General features: G+C 45.3%; 1 protein-coding gene across 1 annotated transcript in view; it reads right to left on the bottom strand.

Annotated features, from left to right (window-relative positions):
* Nucleotides 1-14,351, bottom strand: part of LOC126513188 (ATP-binding cassette sub-family A member 17-like) — a 72,004-nt gene that overhangs the window by 11,438 nt on the left and 46,215 nt on the right. Inside the window, exons 17-22 of the mRNA XM_050161472.1 lie at nucleotides 11,248-11,410; nucleotides 7,621-7,927; nucleotides 5,362-5,635; nucleotides 5,052-5,256; nucleotides 4,068-4,287; nucleotides 2,068-2,226 (exon numbers count right to left, since the gene is read on the bottom strand). Coding sequence (XP_050017429.1) covers nucleotides 2,068-2,226; nucleotides 4,068-4,287; nucleotides 5,052-5,256; nucleotides 5,362-5,635; nucleotides 7,621-7,927; nucleotides 11,248-11,410 — 1,328 coding nt within the window. The remainder of the gene's footprint in view (nucleotides 1-2,067; nucleotides 2,227-4,067; nucleotides 4,288-5,051; nucleotides 5,257-5,361; nucleotides 5,636-7,620; nucleotides 7,928-11,247; nucleotides 11,411-14,351) is intronic.

The raw sequence follows: 14,351 nt of genomic DNA, 5'->3' as shown, positions 1-14,351 counted from the left end.
TGGGAGTTGGTACTCTCCTTCCAACCTGTGAGTCCCAGGAGTCAAACTTAGGTAATCAGGCTTGGCAGCAAGCACTGAGCCATCTCACGGGCCCAGATAATATCTGTTTTTTATTTTCTTTTTTTGTTTGTTTGTTTTTCAAGACAGGGTTTGTCTGTAGCTTTGGGGCCTGTCATGGAAATAGCTCTTGTAGGCCAGGCTGGCCTCGAACTCACAGAGATCTGCCTGCCTCTGCCTCCCAAGTGCTGGGATTAAAGGTGCGTGCCACCACCACCTAGCACTGGCCCAGATAGTATCTTTTAAAATGAATATGGAATAATACTATGCATTATCTTCTCCAATGTACTTGCTTCACTTAATATATAATGGACATTGACCACATAAGAATATACAGATAAGGGGGCTGGAGAGATGGCTCAGTGGTTAAGAGCACTGACTGCTCTTCCAGAGGACCAGGGATCAGTTCCCAGCACCCACATGACAGTTCACAACTGTCTGAAGATTCAGTTGCAGGGGATCTGACACCTTCACACCAATGTATATAAAATTAAAAGTTAAATAAGCCTTTTTTTTAAAAAAAAAAAAAGAATATACAGATAAAATCACTTTTGATACTTGTATCTTCCTTTTTTAAAAATTTTTTTTGGTTTTTCAAGACAGGGTTTCTCTGTAGCTTTGGAGCCTGTCCTGAAACTAGCTCTTGTAGACCAGGTTGGCCTGGAACTCACCAAGATCCACCTGCCTCTGCCTCCCGTGTGCTAGGATTAAAGGTGTGTGCCACCACCACATGGCTTATCATTTTCTATTGTATAGTGTACTACAATTTGTTAACTAGTCTCCTTTTGGTATACCTGTAGGTTACTGTCTTCCCCTAGCAAAGCACTGGTTCACATCAACACAAAAACCTACAGATTCTTTTGTTTGTTTGTTTGCTTGTCTTTTCGAAACAGGGTTTCTCTGTAGTTTTGGAGCCTGTCCTGGAACTCAGTCTGTAGACCAGGCTGGCCTCAGACTCACAGAGATCCACCTGCCTCTGCCTCCCGAGTGCTGGGATTAAAGACAGGCACCACCACTGCCTGGCTGAAAAAAACCTACTGATTCTTGAATCCCATACAAAATAGTCCTAGGTTCTGTATCTATGGGTTCATTCAATGAGAAACTGGGGGTGTCAAAACTTCTCAGAAAATAAGAACCATATCTGTACTAAACATCTATAGTTTTCTTCTTGTCATTATTCGTACATATAGTGTAACTGCTATTTACATAGCATCTATTTTCAAAGCAGTTACACTATATTAACTACTTTAGAGAAATTTAATCATAATTTAAAGTATGTGGGAACAGTCTGGGTATAGCTCAATGGCAGAACACTCGTCTAGTGTGCACAAGGCTCTGTGTTAGATCCTAAGCAGCACACACACACACACACATTCATGCACGGGGGCGGGGGGATGTGCAGATATGCATGGCTTATCTGCAAATACCATGTCATTTCATACAAAAGGTGAATGTTGCAATGAGTTACATCATGGTGGGGTGGCACAGGCTTGTAACTGGGTAAATCTCTGCAAGGTCAAGGGTAGCCTGGTCTAAATAGTAGTGAGTTCCTGGACAGCCAGGGATACATGGACTTTTGTCTCAAAAAAGACAAATCATCTGGGTAGTGGTTGTGCACACCGTTAATCTTAGCACTCAGGAGGCATATGCAAATGGATCTCCGTGAATTGGAGGTCAGCCTGGTCTACAGAGCGAGTTCCAGGACAGCCAGTGCTACACAGAGAAAGCCTGTATCAAAAAACAACCAAAAAATAAAATCATATTATGTAAATCGTATCAGTATTAAAATGTCATCAGCATTGGGAGTGGAGAGATGGCTCAGTGGTTAAGAGTGCTAGCTGTTCTTCCAGAGGTCCTGGGATCAATCCCAGCAACCACATGGCAGCTCACAACTTCCAGTTCCAGGAACATCCAACACCCTATGCAGACATATCTGCAGGCAAAACACCTAAGCACATGAAACAAAACTAAATAAAACTGTTATTGGCTAATTTCATTCATAATACTTACAAACATCATTGCACTTAATATCACTCAAGTTCCTAGCATCGCAAAACTTTTTTAGCTCAAAGTTATAGTACAAATTGGAAAAAGCCATCCCCAGGCAGTGTCCAGGAAGTACGAGGAACACATGATCCAAGGAGTCGGAGAGTTCCGCATAGCCAAGGTCTGCAGAGAGAACAGAAAGCACTGGTTTACCTGCATGAGTCAAAGTGCACACTTCGCCGTTCCTCCTAACCCACTTTAGTCCAGACCATCCTACTCCCAGGTCTCCAGCAGAAACCTGGCTTCCTCCTCTCCTGGCGCTGACTCCCTATCCCTTCAAACTCTAAGCCACGAGTACTTTGCTTTCCTTGGTTCCTGCAATCTGTTACTCCATATCCTTGTTCTTGCAGATGAGCCTGAAGAGCACATTGTGTCTGAGAACATCCAAGGGCATGGCTACAGGAGGGTTGTGGGAACAGAGCTGGAAGGGTTGGAGGTGAGCTCAGACAGACAGACAGCCAGCACCGACATGGCGGCTCACAGCATTTGAAGTCCAGTTCCGAGGAGTCTGACACAGCTTTCTGGCTGGGTTCCAGGCATGCAAGCAATGTACATACAGTCATTCAGGCAGACACTTATGCATATAAAATAATTTTTCTTAATTTTTATATGTATGAGTGTTTTGCCTGTGTGTATTTTTAGTACCTTGACCTCAGGAACCAGAGTTACAAATATTTGTGAACTATCATGTGGGTGCTGGGAGTAAAACCTGGGTTCTCTAGAAGAATAGCCAGTGTTCTTAACTGCTGACCCATCTCGCCAACCCCCCAAATAAAAATTACTTTTTTTTTTTTTTTTTTTTTTTTTTTTGGTTTNCCACTCAGCCACATCTTCGGTCTAGTCAGTTGTTCTTTTTTTTGTTTGTTTGTTTTGTTTTTTTTGGTTTTTCGAGACAGGGTTTCTCTGTGGCTTTGGAGCCTGTCCTGGAACTAGCTCTGTAGACCAGGCTGGTCTCGAACTCACAGAGATCCGCCTGCCTCTGCCTCCCGAGTGCTGGGATTAAAGGCGTGCGCCACCACCGCCCGGCTAAAAATTACTTTTAAAAATAAAGAAAGAAGAGGAAGTGAAGAAAACTCAGTCTGAAGTGAGGCACAAGGCGAATGAGCACTGTAGGGCTGGAAGGAAGTCAGCAGCTAAGAACCTCCTACTCTTCCTGGGGCTGGAGTTTGACTCCCTGGAACTGTGTCAGACAGTCCACAGTCACTTGTCAGCCTGGTTCCAGGGGATCCGATGCCCTTTTCTGACCTCCATGTGAACCCCCACGTCTGTGCACATTCACACAGAAAACCCAGACACATACCCATGATAATAAAATAAATCCTAATAAAAAGAGGTAACTTCCCAGGCATTTTGTCCACCCCGATCCAGACCTGGTAGTGCAAACATGACAATGTCAGTTTCAGGTGTAGGTTGTAAATCAACTCAGCCTTAGTTTCTTTCTTACCAGGAGCCCATCCTCCGATGCTGGCTCATTAATTGACTCATCTTTTTTTTTTGTTAAGTTAAAGAACACTACATTTCAGTGAAATGCATGGCTCACAGGTGAACAATGATCAGTAAATACGTAAGTTCGTATAAACCAGTAAGTACCCCTTCAAGATCAAGAACACTCTTCATCCTCAAAGTTCCCTGGCAGGTTGTCTGTCTAGTCAGCCCCTTCCCAATAACCCAGAGGCAGCCCCTTCCACTCTGTCTGTTCATGGATTTAACCCAAGATGTAGCAGACTCTTCTGCTCAATGTAGTCCATTCTTAAACTGAGCAATAATCTACTGAGTGATTTGATTGAACTGTTTGTCCATCCCCTGTGGAGATGTGTTTGGCACACTCCAGGTGGGAATCTTCAGCCTCTAGCACCTGTGAACATTTCCTCACGGGTCTTTGGTAGGTAGACACACATTTCTGAGTGTGTAACAACCAGGGTTGTTAGAGCAGAGATTTAGACAAGACCTAGATGTGATCTCACCTTTATCGCTTGTGACCGTGACAAGCACAGTGGGGCAGATGCTCAGGAAGATGAGCATTACCACCAGCTTAGCGCATGCATTACCGGGATTTTTGAAAGAGAAGCTGACTGTGTAGACGAAAGGGATGGTGGCCCAGCCATACAGCATCATGATCAAGACCACTGCCGTGGTGCCCTCGTGATGTGCAAACGCTTCCTCCTTGTACCATAAAAACACCAGCTTAAGAAACAGAAAATTTTGGAAAAGTCAGTGAGTGCCAGGAAGACAGTACTCTTTCTGCTTTAATTAATTTATGTATTTGTGCAGGTGGGGTGGAGTTGCTGCGTGTGTGCCAGGGATGTGTGGGTGGAGGACAGAGGACCACTCTCGAGTTGGTTCTTCCTGCCATCTTATATGATCTAGAGATTAAACTCAGGCCAGGAGGCCTGCGAGCAAACACTTTCACTCACCGAGCCCTCTCACAGGCCCGACATCTCAGGATTTAAAACAAGCGTTAACAGTCCTTCTCAGGCATTCGCTTGTGAACTAAAGCCGCCCTGAGTCTCAGTAACAGTGAAGCAAATAAAGGACCAAGAGATGCCGATAAAACACACGGAACAAAGCAGGGGATGACCCACTCTGCACGGGATAATCGGGGAACTCTCGGACTACTTGATTCAACTACATCTAAGTTCTTCACCCCTGTACTCTGGTTACCTACTTCTGAATCATACACACACATCTCCAAAACACTGTTTCTCATTGACTGGAGGCAGCAGTTCTGTGGGTGCTACATAAACACCCTAGCTCAAGGGAGCCCATTTCTGAAGATATTAAACCTAAATGAACTTGACCACAGTTGGTGGTGAGAGAGCTTTTGTATCTGCCTTTCTAGTCAGGACTGACTCCAAGTTCAACTTCCCAGCTGGTTCTGGTTCTGTATACCGGACTTTTAGGGGAGTCCCTGGCCCACTAGCGTGAGCCCAGCACCACCCAGTACTCACCACTAGCAGGAGAGTGGGGACAAGGAAAGAAAGGAGATCCCATAGCAGCGCCGAGAGCCAGAAAGCAGCTGCGCTGACGCCACTGATAAACTGGATGTGCTTAGACTTAGTGTTCTCCTCTGTGACGGTCAGGATAGAGAAAGAGCTCGACAGGAAAGCTATTCCGAAAAGAAAGTTGACGACAAGGTAATGTCCTTTAGGGCCCCTGTGAAAGACAGAACATGAGGCCACAGCTCAAGGAAACCTGTGAAGAGCAGCAAGAGTCCCTACAGATGGGAAAGCTTGAAGCTGGGGGAGGAAGCTAACGTACTGGTACAAGATACTCTCGGAGAGCTCTTTGGCAGTCTGCGGTTGAGGGTAGTTGGTTGTGGTAATGGAAGCATTGGCACCGGAAAGAAACTTGAAGAGAAAATTGTCCACCAGAGCCAGAGCCAGGCCAGGGGAATGGTATGCCTGGTTGTTGAACAGCACCTTCACCGTGCTGCGGTTATTCACGTCTTCAAAAGAAGCTGCCACCACATAGAGCTTATCAAAATCCTCAGGAGACGTTTTTGACTTTTTCAGTAGGAAGTCCTCTACAGGACCTAGAAGGGAGCCAAAGGTACACAAAGAATTGCTGAGAAAATATCACACCAGACCCCATGGCACACAGTGCATTCATCACGAGCCCCCACTCCCAACGCCTCCAGTCTTCTGTTCCTTCTGGGTACCCTACCACCAACCTCACATACATCCAAAAGCTAAAACCCTCCTGCCCTGTTCTATACGAATTCCAGATGATCTCCAAATTTCCACCTCTTAAGTCCTTTTGATTCCAACTGCTTTTCCCCTTCCTACCACCTCAACCAGGTCTAGCCCCATAACGTCTTTCTGGATCATGTGATCCCAAACAAAACCCTTCACCTCCTATATAGTTTCTCTGTACTTAATAATAGTATACTCAGACCTACCAACTTGCTGGGACTCTGACTTTTAGGTAAAGCCACACATCCAAATACTATAAAATGTACTTTCTGTTTTGTTTTGTTGTTTGTTTTTGAGATGTCTCACTATGTAGCCCAGGCTGGCCTGAAATTCACAGAGACTGGCCTGCCTCTGCCTCCTGAGTGCTGAGACTAAAAGCATGTGCAACCATGCCTGGCTTAGAACCCGTTTTCTATATTATAGAAAGTCAGTCCCAGTGTAACACACAGAAAGGCGGCGAGAACTTTGCTGCGGACGACTGTGTGGGTTACATGCTTGACCCTTAGTGGTCATTGCTGCTCCAGAGTGGGTTACTTCTCTTTGGAGGTGGTTAGTTTTGGAAGCAGTGAGATATTATGACAGTGGATTAAGCTTTTTCTTCCTCCTGAAATTCCTTCCTCCTGTCTACCATGTTCCAACACACAACATGAAGCTCTCCTCGGAAGCCAAATGGAGGCCCTCACTCTTGAACTCCTCCTCTTAGCGCCACGTGCCAGGGTGATCCCTATCTTCTTTCCTGGTACATTCTGACAGAGGGAGAGAAAACTATTTAGTCACTCTCCAGACTCTTGGCCTCGTGTCTTTAGATTCTCTCTGTACCTGTGGGTTCCTTAAGCTTACAGGTCTCCATGTTGTTTAGAATGTCTTTTAGTGATCTTCCCTTCCCACCAGCCAGTCCTACTCAGGTGGCAGGCTCTGACCGTGGGGTTTCCCTCCCACAGGCTCTGACCTTGTTGTCGATAGGCCTTTGGATCAGAAGTTCCCTGAGGGCTGTACTAATTCTGTTCTCTCTATATTCTCAGCACACAGTGCCACATCGCTATGCTTTAAAGTTGAAAAAGACCTTTAGTGATCTTAAAAAAAATAACCTTGACATTATTACATTGGACTCCAACTATACAAAATGGTCATTATCAAACTGTCCCAGCGACAATGCAAAGCAGGCTTCTCCCAATCTGATGTATGAAGAAACAAGTTTTGAGAGGCACAGTGTGTTAAGACAGCTCTTGGTCACTGTAACGAATACCCGAGAGGGAGATTTGTCTTGGCTAACAGCTCAGTTCATGGTCTGTCGGCCGTGCTGCGCTGGGGCCTGTGGTGAAGCATCGTGAAAGGAGCGTGTGGAAATGCAGACATGTCCCCTCATGGGAAGGGAAGAAGGATGAGGACGGGTCTGGGTATCTGCACTCCCTTCAGGAATATGCTATCAGCTACCTGAGGACCTTCCATTACGATCAGTTTCTTAAAGAATCCACAACCTCGGCCAGGCAGTGGCACCACACACAATAACCTTAGCCCTCTGGAGGCAGAGGCAGGCGGATCTCTGAGTTTGAGTCCAGCCTGGTCCGCAGAGAGAGTTCCAGGACAGCCAAAGATACAGAGAAACCCTGTCCTAAAAAGGCGAAACAAACAAACAAATGAAAGACTCCACAACCTCTGGAGAGACAATGGTCTCGTCTCTAGGCGTCCTCCCCTTCTTGTTATCCAGAGTCTAAAGGACGTCTTCCTTAGCTTCAGATAGTCAGTCTGACTTCAGAGCGCACCATGGGGTCCAGAAATACGCAGTTTCCCTACTTCCCGCTCAGCTCCTGGTCCTGGTGCCTACCTTGAAGATGCAAAGGAATCTGTCCTGCAGCCACGAGCATCTTTTTAAAATTATCTGAAAGTTGAGGATCCAAGTGGAAATTCTCAGAAACAAAAAATGGCACAATAGTCTGACCATATGTTTTTAAAGTCAGCTCCAAGGGTACGTTTTCCATTTTCTTTAATTTGAAGTCAAAAAAAGTGAGGCTTAACATAATGATCATCAGAGGCAGCAGAATCTGCACAAATAACATCAGCTTCCAGTTGCGCCAAGAATATGTGACCTTCTTCAGGAGCATGGCATAGAATTGTTGGCAGAAAAGACAGAGCTAGGGTTCAAAAAGAAGGCAGGTGCTGTGTCATCATAGAGGCGGAACCTGGACGCACTGAAGCAGCGTCTGCTCACGCCCACGACAGTCCACTGCATGGCCCACCTCACTCGCCCCTACAGTCCTCCACTGCGCGGCCCACCTCACTCGCCCCTACAGTCCTCCACTGCGCGGCCCACCTCACTCGCCCCTACAGTCCTCCACTGCATGGCCCACCTCACTCGCCCCTACAGTCCTCCACTGCACGGCCCACCTCACTCGCCCCTACAGTCCTCCACTGCGTAGCCCACCTCGCGCCCACCGACAATCCTCCCCTGTGTGGCCCACTTCCCTCTGCTTCAGGTTAGGACTCCTCATGATTTCATCCTGCTAACGAGCAGCAAGAGGAGCTCCGACCTGAACACTTCTGTGGGTAGAACCTACCGCACTTCGGATACCAGATACAAACAATAACATTTCCCCCTGACTTGTAAAAATTTAAATTTGATGGGAAAATATGGCAGATTGGTGGATGTTTCATTTGTTACAACATAAAAAAAAAATCAGGGGCTGGAAGAATGGCGCATTAGTTAAGAGCGCTGGGTGCTCTTGCAAGAGGATCCAGGTTTAATCCTCAGTACCCACAAGGCGACTCACAGCAACTATAACTCCAGTTCAGGGAATCTGCCACTCTCCTCTGACCTCCACGGACACCAGGCACACATGAGGAGCACAGACATACACAGAGGGAAAATATCACACACATAAAAATAAATAACTCTTTAAAAAAATTCTTGCCGGGTAACACACACTTTTAGTTCCAGCATTCAGGAGACAAAGGCAGGAGTAAATCTATCAGCTCAGGGCCATCCTGGTCTGCACAGTGAATTCCAGGCTGCCCAGGGCTACGGAGTGGAACATTATTGCAGGGTGGTGACGTAAACCTTTAACCCCAGCACTCAGGAGGCAGAGACAGGTGGATCTCTGTTAGTTTGAGGCCAGCCTGGTCTAGAGTGATTTCCAGGACAGTCGGGACTACACAGAGAAACCCTGTCATGAAAACAAAAGCAAAAATAAAAACAAAATCTCTAGATGATGGGTACAACTTAATTTTGAAGTAATCTTTAACTTGCATGTTCCACCTCTAGTTAGATAATCTGTATAAATAGGGAGGACCCATAGCATGGCCTTGTGGCCGAGACAGTCAAAATCAGTCTACAGTTACATGCCCTGAGGTCCTAGGGGCAGACACAAGCCTGGTATGGGAAGCCTCGGGGCCAGCGCTGCGTGTGCTCACTTGGCTTCTCTGGGGCAGCATGACTGGACATGTGAAAGGCCTTCCAGACCAAGCTCTAGTGCCTATCACACGGCCCCTTGCCAGGAGCCCTGTGGAAAGAGCCTCGTTCGAATCCCTGGCCAAATATCAACAAGTCACTAGAGGTCTCAAGCAAGCATGAGTTTCTACCCTTGATGCGCTGGACACCTACTTCAACGCTCTCCAAAGGTCTGCTACAGCTAATCCGAGAGTGGACATAGAAGGACTTCACAAGCAGCGCTGGGGAGGGACCTTCAAAGGTGCGTCATGGCCACAGGGCACCAGGTAATGCCTTGCTAAGGATTTTGAGCAGCAGAGGGTTGACCCCAACCCCAGACATAGGCTTTATGGATGAACTTCCCCATTACTGCATAAATACGTTTTTTAAAATTTAAAATAATTTTTTTTGTTTTTGTTTTTCAAGACAGGGTTTCTCGCCAGGTGGTGGTGGGACATGGCTTTAATCCCAGCACTCAGGAGGCAGAGGCAGGCGGATCTCTGTGAGTTCGAAGCCAGCCTGTTTTACAAGAGCTAGTTCCAGGACAGGCTCCAAAAGCTACAGAGAAACCCTGTCTCAAAAAACAAGCAAACAAACAAACAACAACAAAAGACAGGGTTTCTCTGTGTAACAGTCCTGGCTGTCCTGGAACTAATTTTGTAGACCAGGCTGGCCTCGAACTCACAGAGATCCACCTGCCTCCCAAGTGCTGGGATTAAAGGCGTGCACCATCACCACTAATGCTTAAAATTTAAGTTCTTGGTGGGTGCAGCACATGAGCAACTATACCGCACAGAGTATGGATTTGGGCAGTTCAAGTAGTTCTTTCAGTCTCTTAGCTGAGGAAGAAAGGCCAGCCCCCTGCTAGGATGTTTTGGATACTGTTCCTCAATTGGGCTAATCACCACTGTGGTGGCTTGAATGAGGATGGCCTCCATAGGTTCCATATATTTGTTTGCTTTTTTTTTTTTTTTTTTTTTTTTTTGGTTTTTCAAGACAGGGTTTCTCTGTGGCTTTGGTTCCTGTCCTGGAACTCGCTCTTGTAGACCAGGCTGGTCTCGAACTCACAGAGATCCGCCTGCCTCTGCCTCCTGAGTGCTGGGATTAAAGGCGTGCACCACCACCATATTTGGGTGTTTGCTTTCCAGTTGGTGGACTTCTTAGGGAGGCTTAGGAGGTGTGGCCTTGTCAGAGGGAGTGAGTCACTGAGGGTGGGCTTTTGCCAGGTCTAGTCTCTCTCTCTCCCTCTCCCTCTCTCTATCTGCCTCCTGCCACGGATACGAAAGTTCTCAGTGACTTCTCCAGGGCCACACCTGCCTGTGGGCTGCCATGCTCTCTGCCATGCTGGAAATGGGCTAATCCTCTGAAACTGTACACAAGCCCCCAATTAAATGCTTTCTCTTTTAAAATTCATCTATTTATTTTACATCCCAGGCACAGTCTTTCCCGCACCCTCCCCTCCCAGTCCCTCTCCTCAACTCCCCACTTCCACCCTCCAATCCCCTCCTTTTCTGTCTCCATCCAGGAAAGGGCAGGTCTCCTATGAATTAAATGTTTCCTTTATATTTGGTCATTGTGTTTCATCACAGCAACAGTAACCCTAAGTAAGACACTTCTGCCTTTGAGCTAGAGCAGGCTGGGTGATCCTGCTGAAACGTCATAGACCCATTCTTTATCTTGTTTTATTGACACGGAATCTTTACATGTAACCAAGGCTGTCCCTGAACTCAGAGTCTTCCTGGTTCAGCCTCTCAAGCACTGGAATTATAGGCATGTGCTACCAAACCCAGTTCTTTTATTATTTTTTTTGAGACAGCCTCTCTCTACCTAGCCCTGTCTATCATGGAACTCACTATGTAGACCAGGCTAGCTCAAACTCACAGAGATCCGTCTGCCTTTGGCTTCTGAGTGCTGGGATTAAAGCCATATGCCACCACAGCCACTCTAAACCCAGCTCTTGACAGATCAACAGCAGGACCCCATCCATTAAACCACATTTCCCCCATGTATTTGAAATGTGCTGCTTACTCCAGTATTTAGTTTGATTGACAGGCCAGACTGCACTGAAAAGATTCTTGAGTGAAGACATTTCATTCTGTCAACAGGAACTCTGTGAATTCGGGGACAATGTTGAACAGAGGGTCGCTTCTCAGTTAAGATACTTGTGCCAGAATCAGCCGACTTACAAACTCTAAACCAAAGCAAAAACAAAGTCTCAAAATCACAACCCATTTCATTTTGTTTGTGTTTAAACAATGACATTCACATACTACTTGGGAAGATGTGAGCTAGACTGAGAACAATGACGGCGAAGGGTGCTACGTCTAAGTTGTACAGTGGGGAGCATGGGCTCTGAGCACCGTGTTAACTCACCAATGTCTTTTCTAAAGATAGCATGCAACACTATTGTGATTAGATGTTTGTTACTTTGTTTTAAAAAGTACTACATGAAAATTAAAACAACATAATATGTTAATCTTATAAGCAAAACTAAAAATTTTAAAAAAACATTAAGATTATTGACAATGGCCAAGCAGTGGTGCCACGCACCTTTAATTCCAGGACTCAGGAGGCAGAGACAGGTGGATCCTGTGAGTTTGAAGCCAGCCTGGTCTACAGAGTGAGTTCCAGGACAGCCAAGGCTACACAGAGAAACCCTGTTTCCAAAAAACAAAAACCAAATACTGAAAAAAAGAAAGGAAAGATTATAGACCAGGAGCTTAACAAGCACTGGTTAGTATACTGTTCAGAACAGCCAAGGCCTACTTTTTCCCTGTCCTGAACTTAGAATGGTTTTGCATTTTGAAATGATTACATGTTGAGTACATAAGTACCTATATAATGTCCTGATTGTCTAAGCTTATATAGTATAAATGCTATCTGGCGTTTTTGTTTGTTTGTTTTTGTTTTTGAGACAGGGTTTCTCTATGTAGTTCTGGCTGTCCTGGAACTCACTTTGTAGACTAGGCTGGCCTTAACTCACAGAGATCTGCCTTTTTCTGCCTCCTAACTGTGGAAGGAGCAGAATAAATTCCATTATGATAAAGAATTTCATCTTAGACAGGGCCTAACTGGGTGTGTGTGTGTGAATGCAGCTACGGCAAAGACATAAACATTTTCTAGAAACTGAGCCTGTCCTGGTCAAAGTGACCCACCAGAGTGTCCAGACAACATCTGCTTGCTTCAAATGTCCTGTGGGTATCCGATTAACTGCTGTTTTGAAATTCTTGTCTGCTGACAGCCACTGTTTTGTAATTTCCTTATACTCCAACCAAGGAATTCAAATGTTGTATGCCTTTGCCCAATCCCGAAATGCCAAGATTTGCATCACCCTGCGTGCGGTTTTCACTTTAAAAACCCCTTATCCCCAAGGGCTGGAGGCTGACCTGCTGCATCATTGGTGTGTTGGATTATGGTCTGAGCTACCTTGTAATCAATAAACCCCAGTGTGTGTGTTTGCATTGGATAACGGCTCTGTGGTGGTCTTCTTTGGGGGGTCTGTGACATGGGCATAAGTGCACTACCTGGCTTTCTAAGAATAGTTTGCTGGCCCTGCCTCTGCCTCCCGAGTGCTGGGATTAAAGGTGTGTGCCACCACCGCCCAGTTAGGTGATGTTCATAACCCTTGAGTCACTTTTTTATTTCTGGGAACTTATCCTAACATAACTCGTTATTACTTGTGGCTAATTTGTCTTTCAGGAGGATTATAAAAGTTGGTACATTTGTTGTTTATACTGCAACACAGATTGTCACCAAAGTTGGGCATCTTAAAACAACTGTAAACATTTATTTTTTAAAGATAGGTATAAAGTGTTCTGCCTGCATGTGTGCCTGCAAGCCAGAAGAGGGCACCAGATCTCATTACAAATGGATGTGAGCCACTGCATGGTTATTGGGAATTGAACTCAGGAACTCTGAGCCACCTCTTCAGCCCAGCAACTGTAAACATTTATTACCTCAGTTTCTGTCAGTGAAGAAATGGAGAATGGATTAACTGTTATTTTTTCTTAAAGCTTTTCACGAGGCTGCATGTTTTCTAGCTATCGGCAAGGGCTGCAATACCTGGAGTTAGACTGGGACTGCTGGACCCACTTCTAAGGGCAGGAAGTGCAGAGAGCTTTTCATACACCTCCTCTCTCCCTATGATTAACTTCTTGTATTAGTGTAGTACATTCTTAAAAATTATGGACTGGCATTCCAACAGGTTCGTAAATAGAAACTGACAAGTTTATATCAAAGTACTTTTTTTTTTTTTTTGGTTTTTTGAGACAGGGTTTCTCTGTGGCTTTGGAGCCTGTCCTGGAACTAGCTCTTGTAGACCAGGCTGGTCTCGAACTCACAGAGATCCGCCTGCCTCTGCCTCCTGAGTGCTGGGATTAAAGGCGTGCGCCACCACTGCCCGGCCAAAGTACCTTTAATAACTGAAATAGTCTTAAAAAAAAAAAAAAAACAGAACAAAGTTAAACATTCTGCAAAACTACGGCAATCCCCAGCGGCCATCCCAACAATATGGTACTGGCATCAAGACACAATAGATCCTTGAAGCAGAACTGGGAATGTAGAAAAATTAAAGTCAGTTGACTTTTGGTGATGAAACCCAAATAATTCAATGTGGAAAGAAAAATCTTTTCAATAAATACTTGTATCCCAATGGACAGCCATGTGCAAGAAAGTGAATACTGACACGTTATCAAGTCACACCCCAAATAATTCCTAGTTCAATTCTATGCCTAATTTAAAGCTAAAATAATAATGTTCCCAGGAGAAAAGGCAGGGGAAATATTTGTGATCACCTAAGGTAAATATTTCTAAAAATAGAATAGATTTTTTAAAACCCATGAAAGACAGAAATGTATAAATTAACTTCCATAGAGATGAAAATGTTTTCATTAAAAACTGCTAGTGATACCAGGTAGTGGTGGCATACGCCTTTACTCCCAGCACTCAGGAGGCAGAGGTAGGGGAATGTCTGAGTTTGCGACCAGCCTGGTCTTTAGAGATAGTTCCAGGACAGCCAGGGCTAAATAGAGAAATCTTTTCTTCAAAAACCAAAATCAAACAAAAATAAAACAAAACAAAAGCCTGCTAGTGAGCCACACACAGGTGTAATCCCAGCTGTAAGGCAACCTGGA

This window comes from Alexandromys fortis, unplaced genomic scaffold (assembly GCF_014885135.2).
Source record: "Alexandromys fortis isolate MF-2015 unplaced genomic scaffold, M_Fortis_MF-2015_v1.1 scaffold_29, whole genome shotgun sequence".
In the NCBI taxonomy this organism is placed as follows: domain Eukaryota; kingdom Metazoa; phylum Chordata; class Mammalia; order Rodentia; family Cricetidae; genus Alexandromys; species Alexandromys fortis.
Note: the sequence above shows the minus strand (reverse complement) of the source record. Positions and strands in the feature narration are given on the sequence as shown.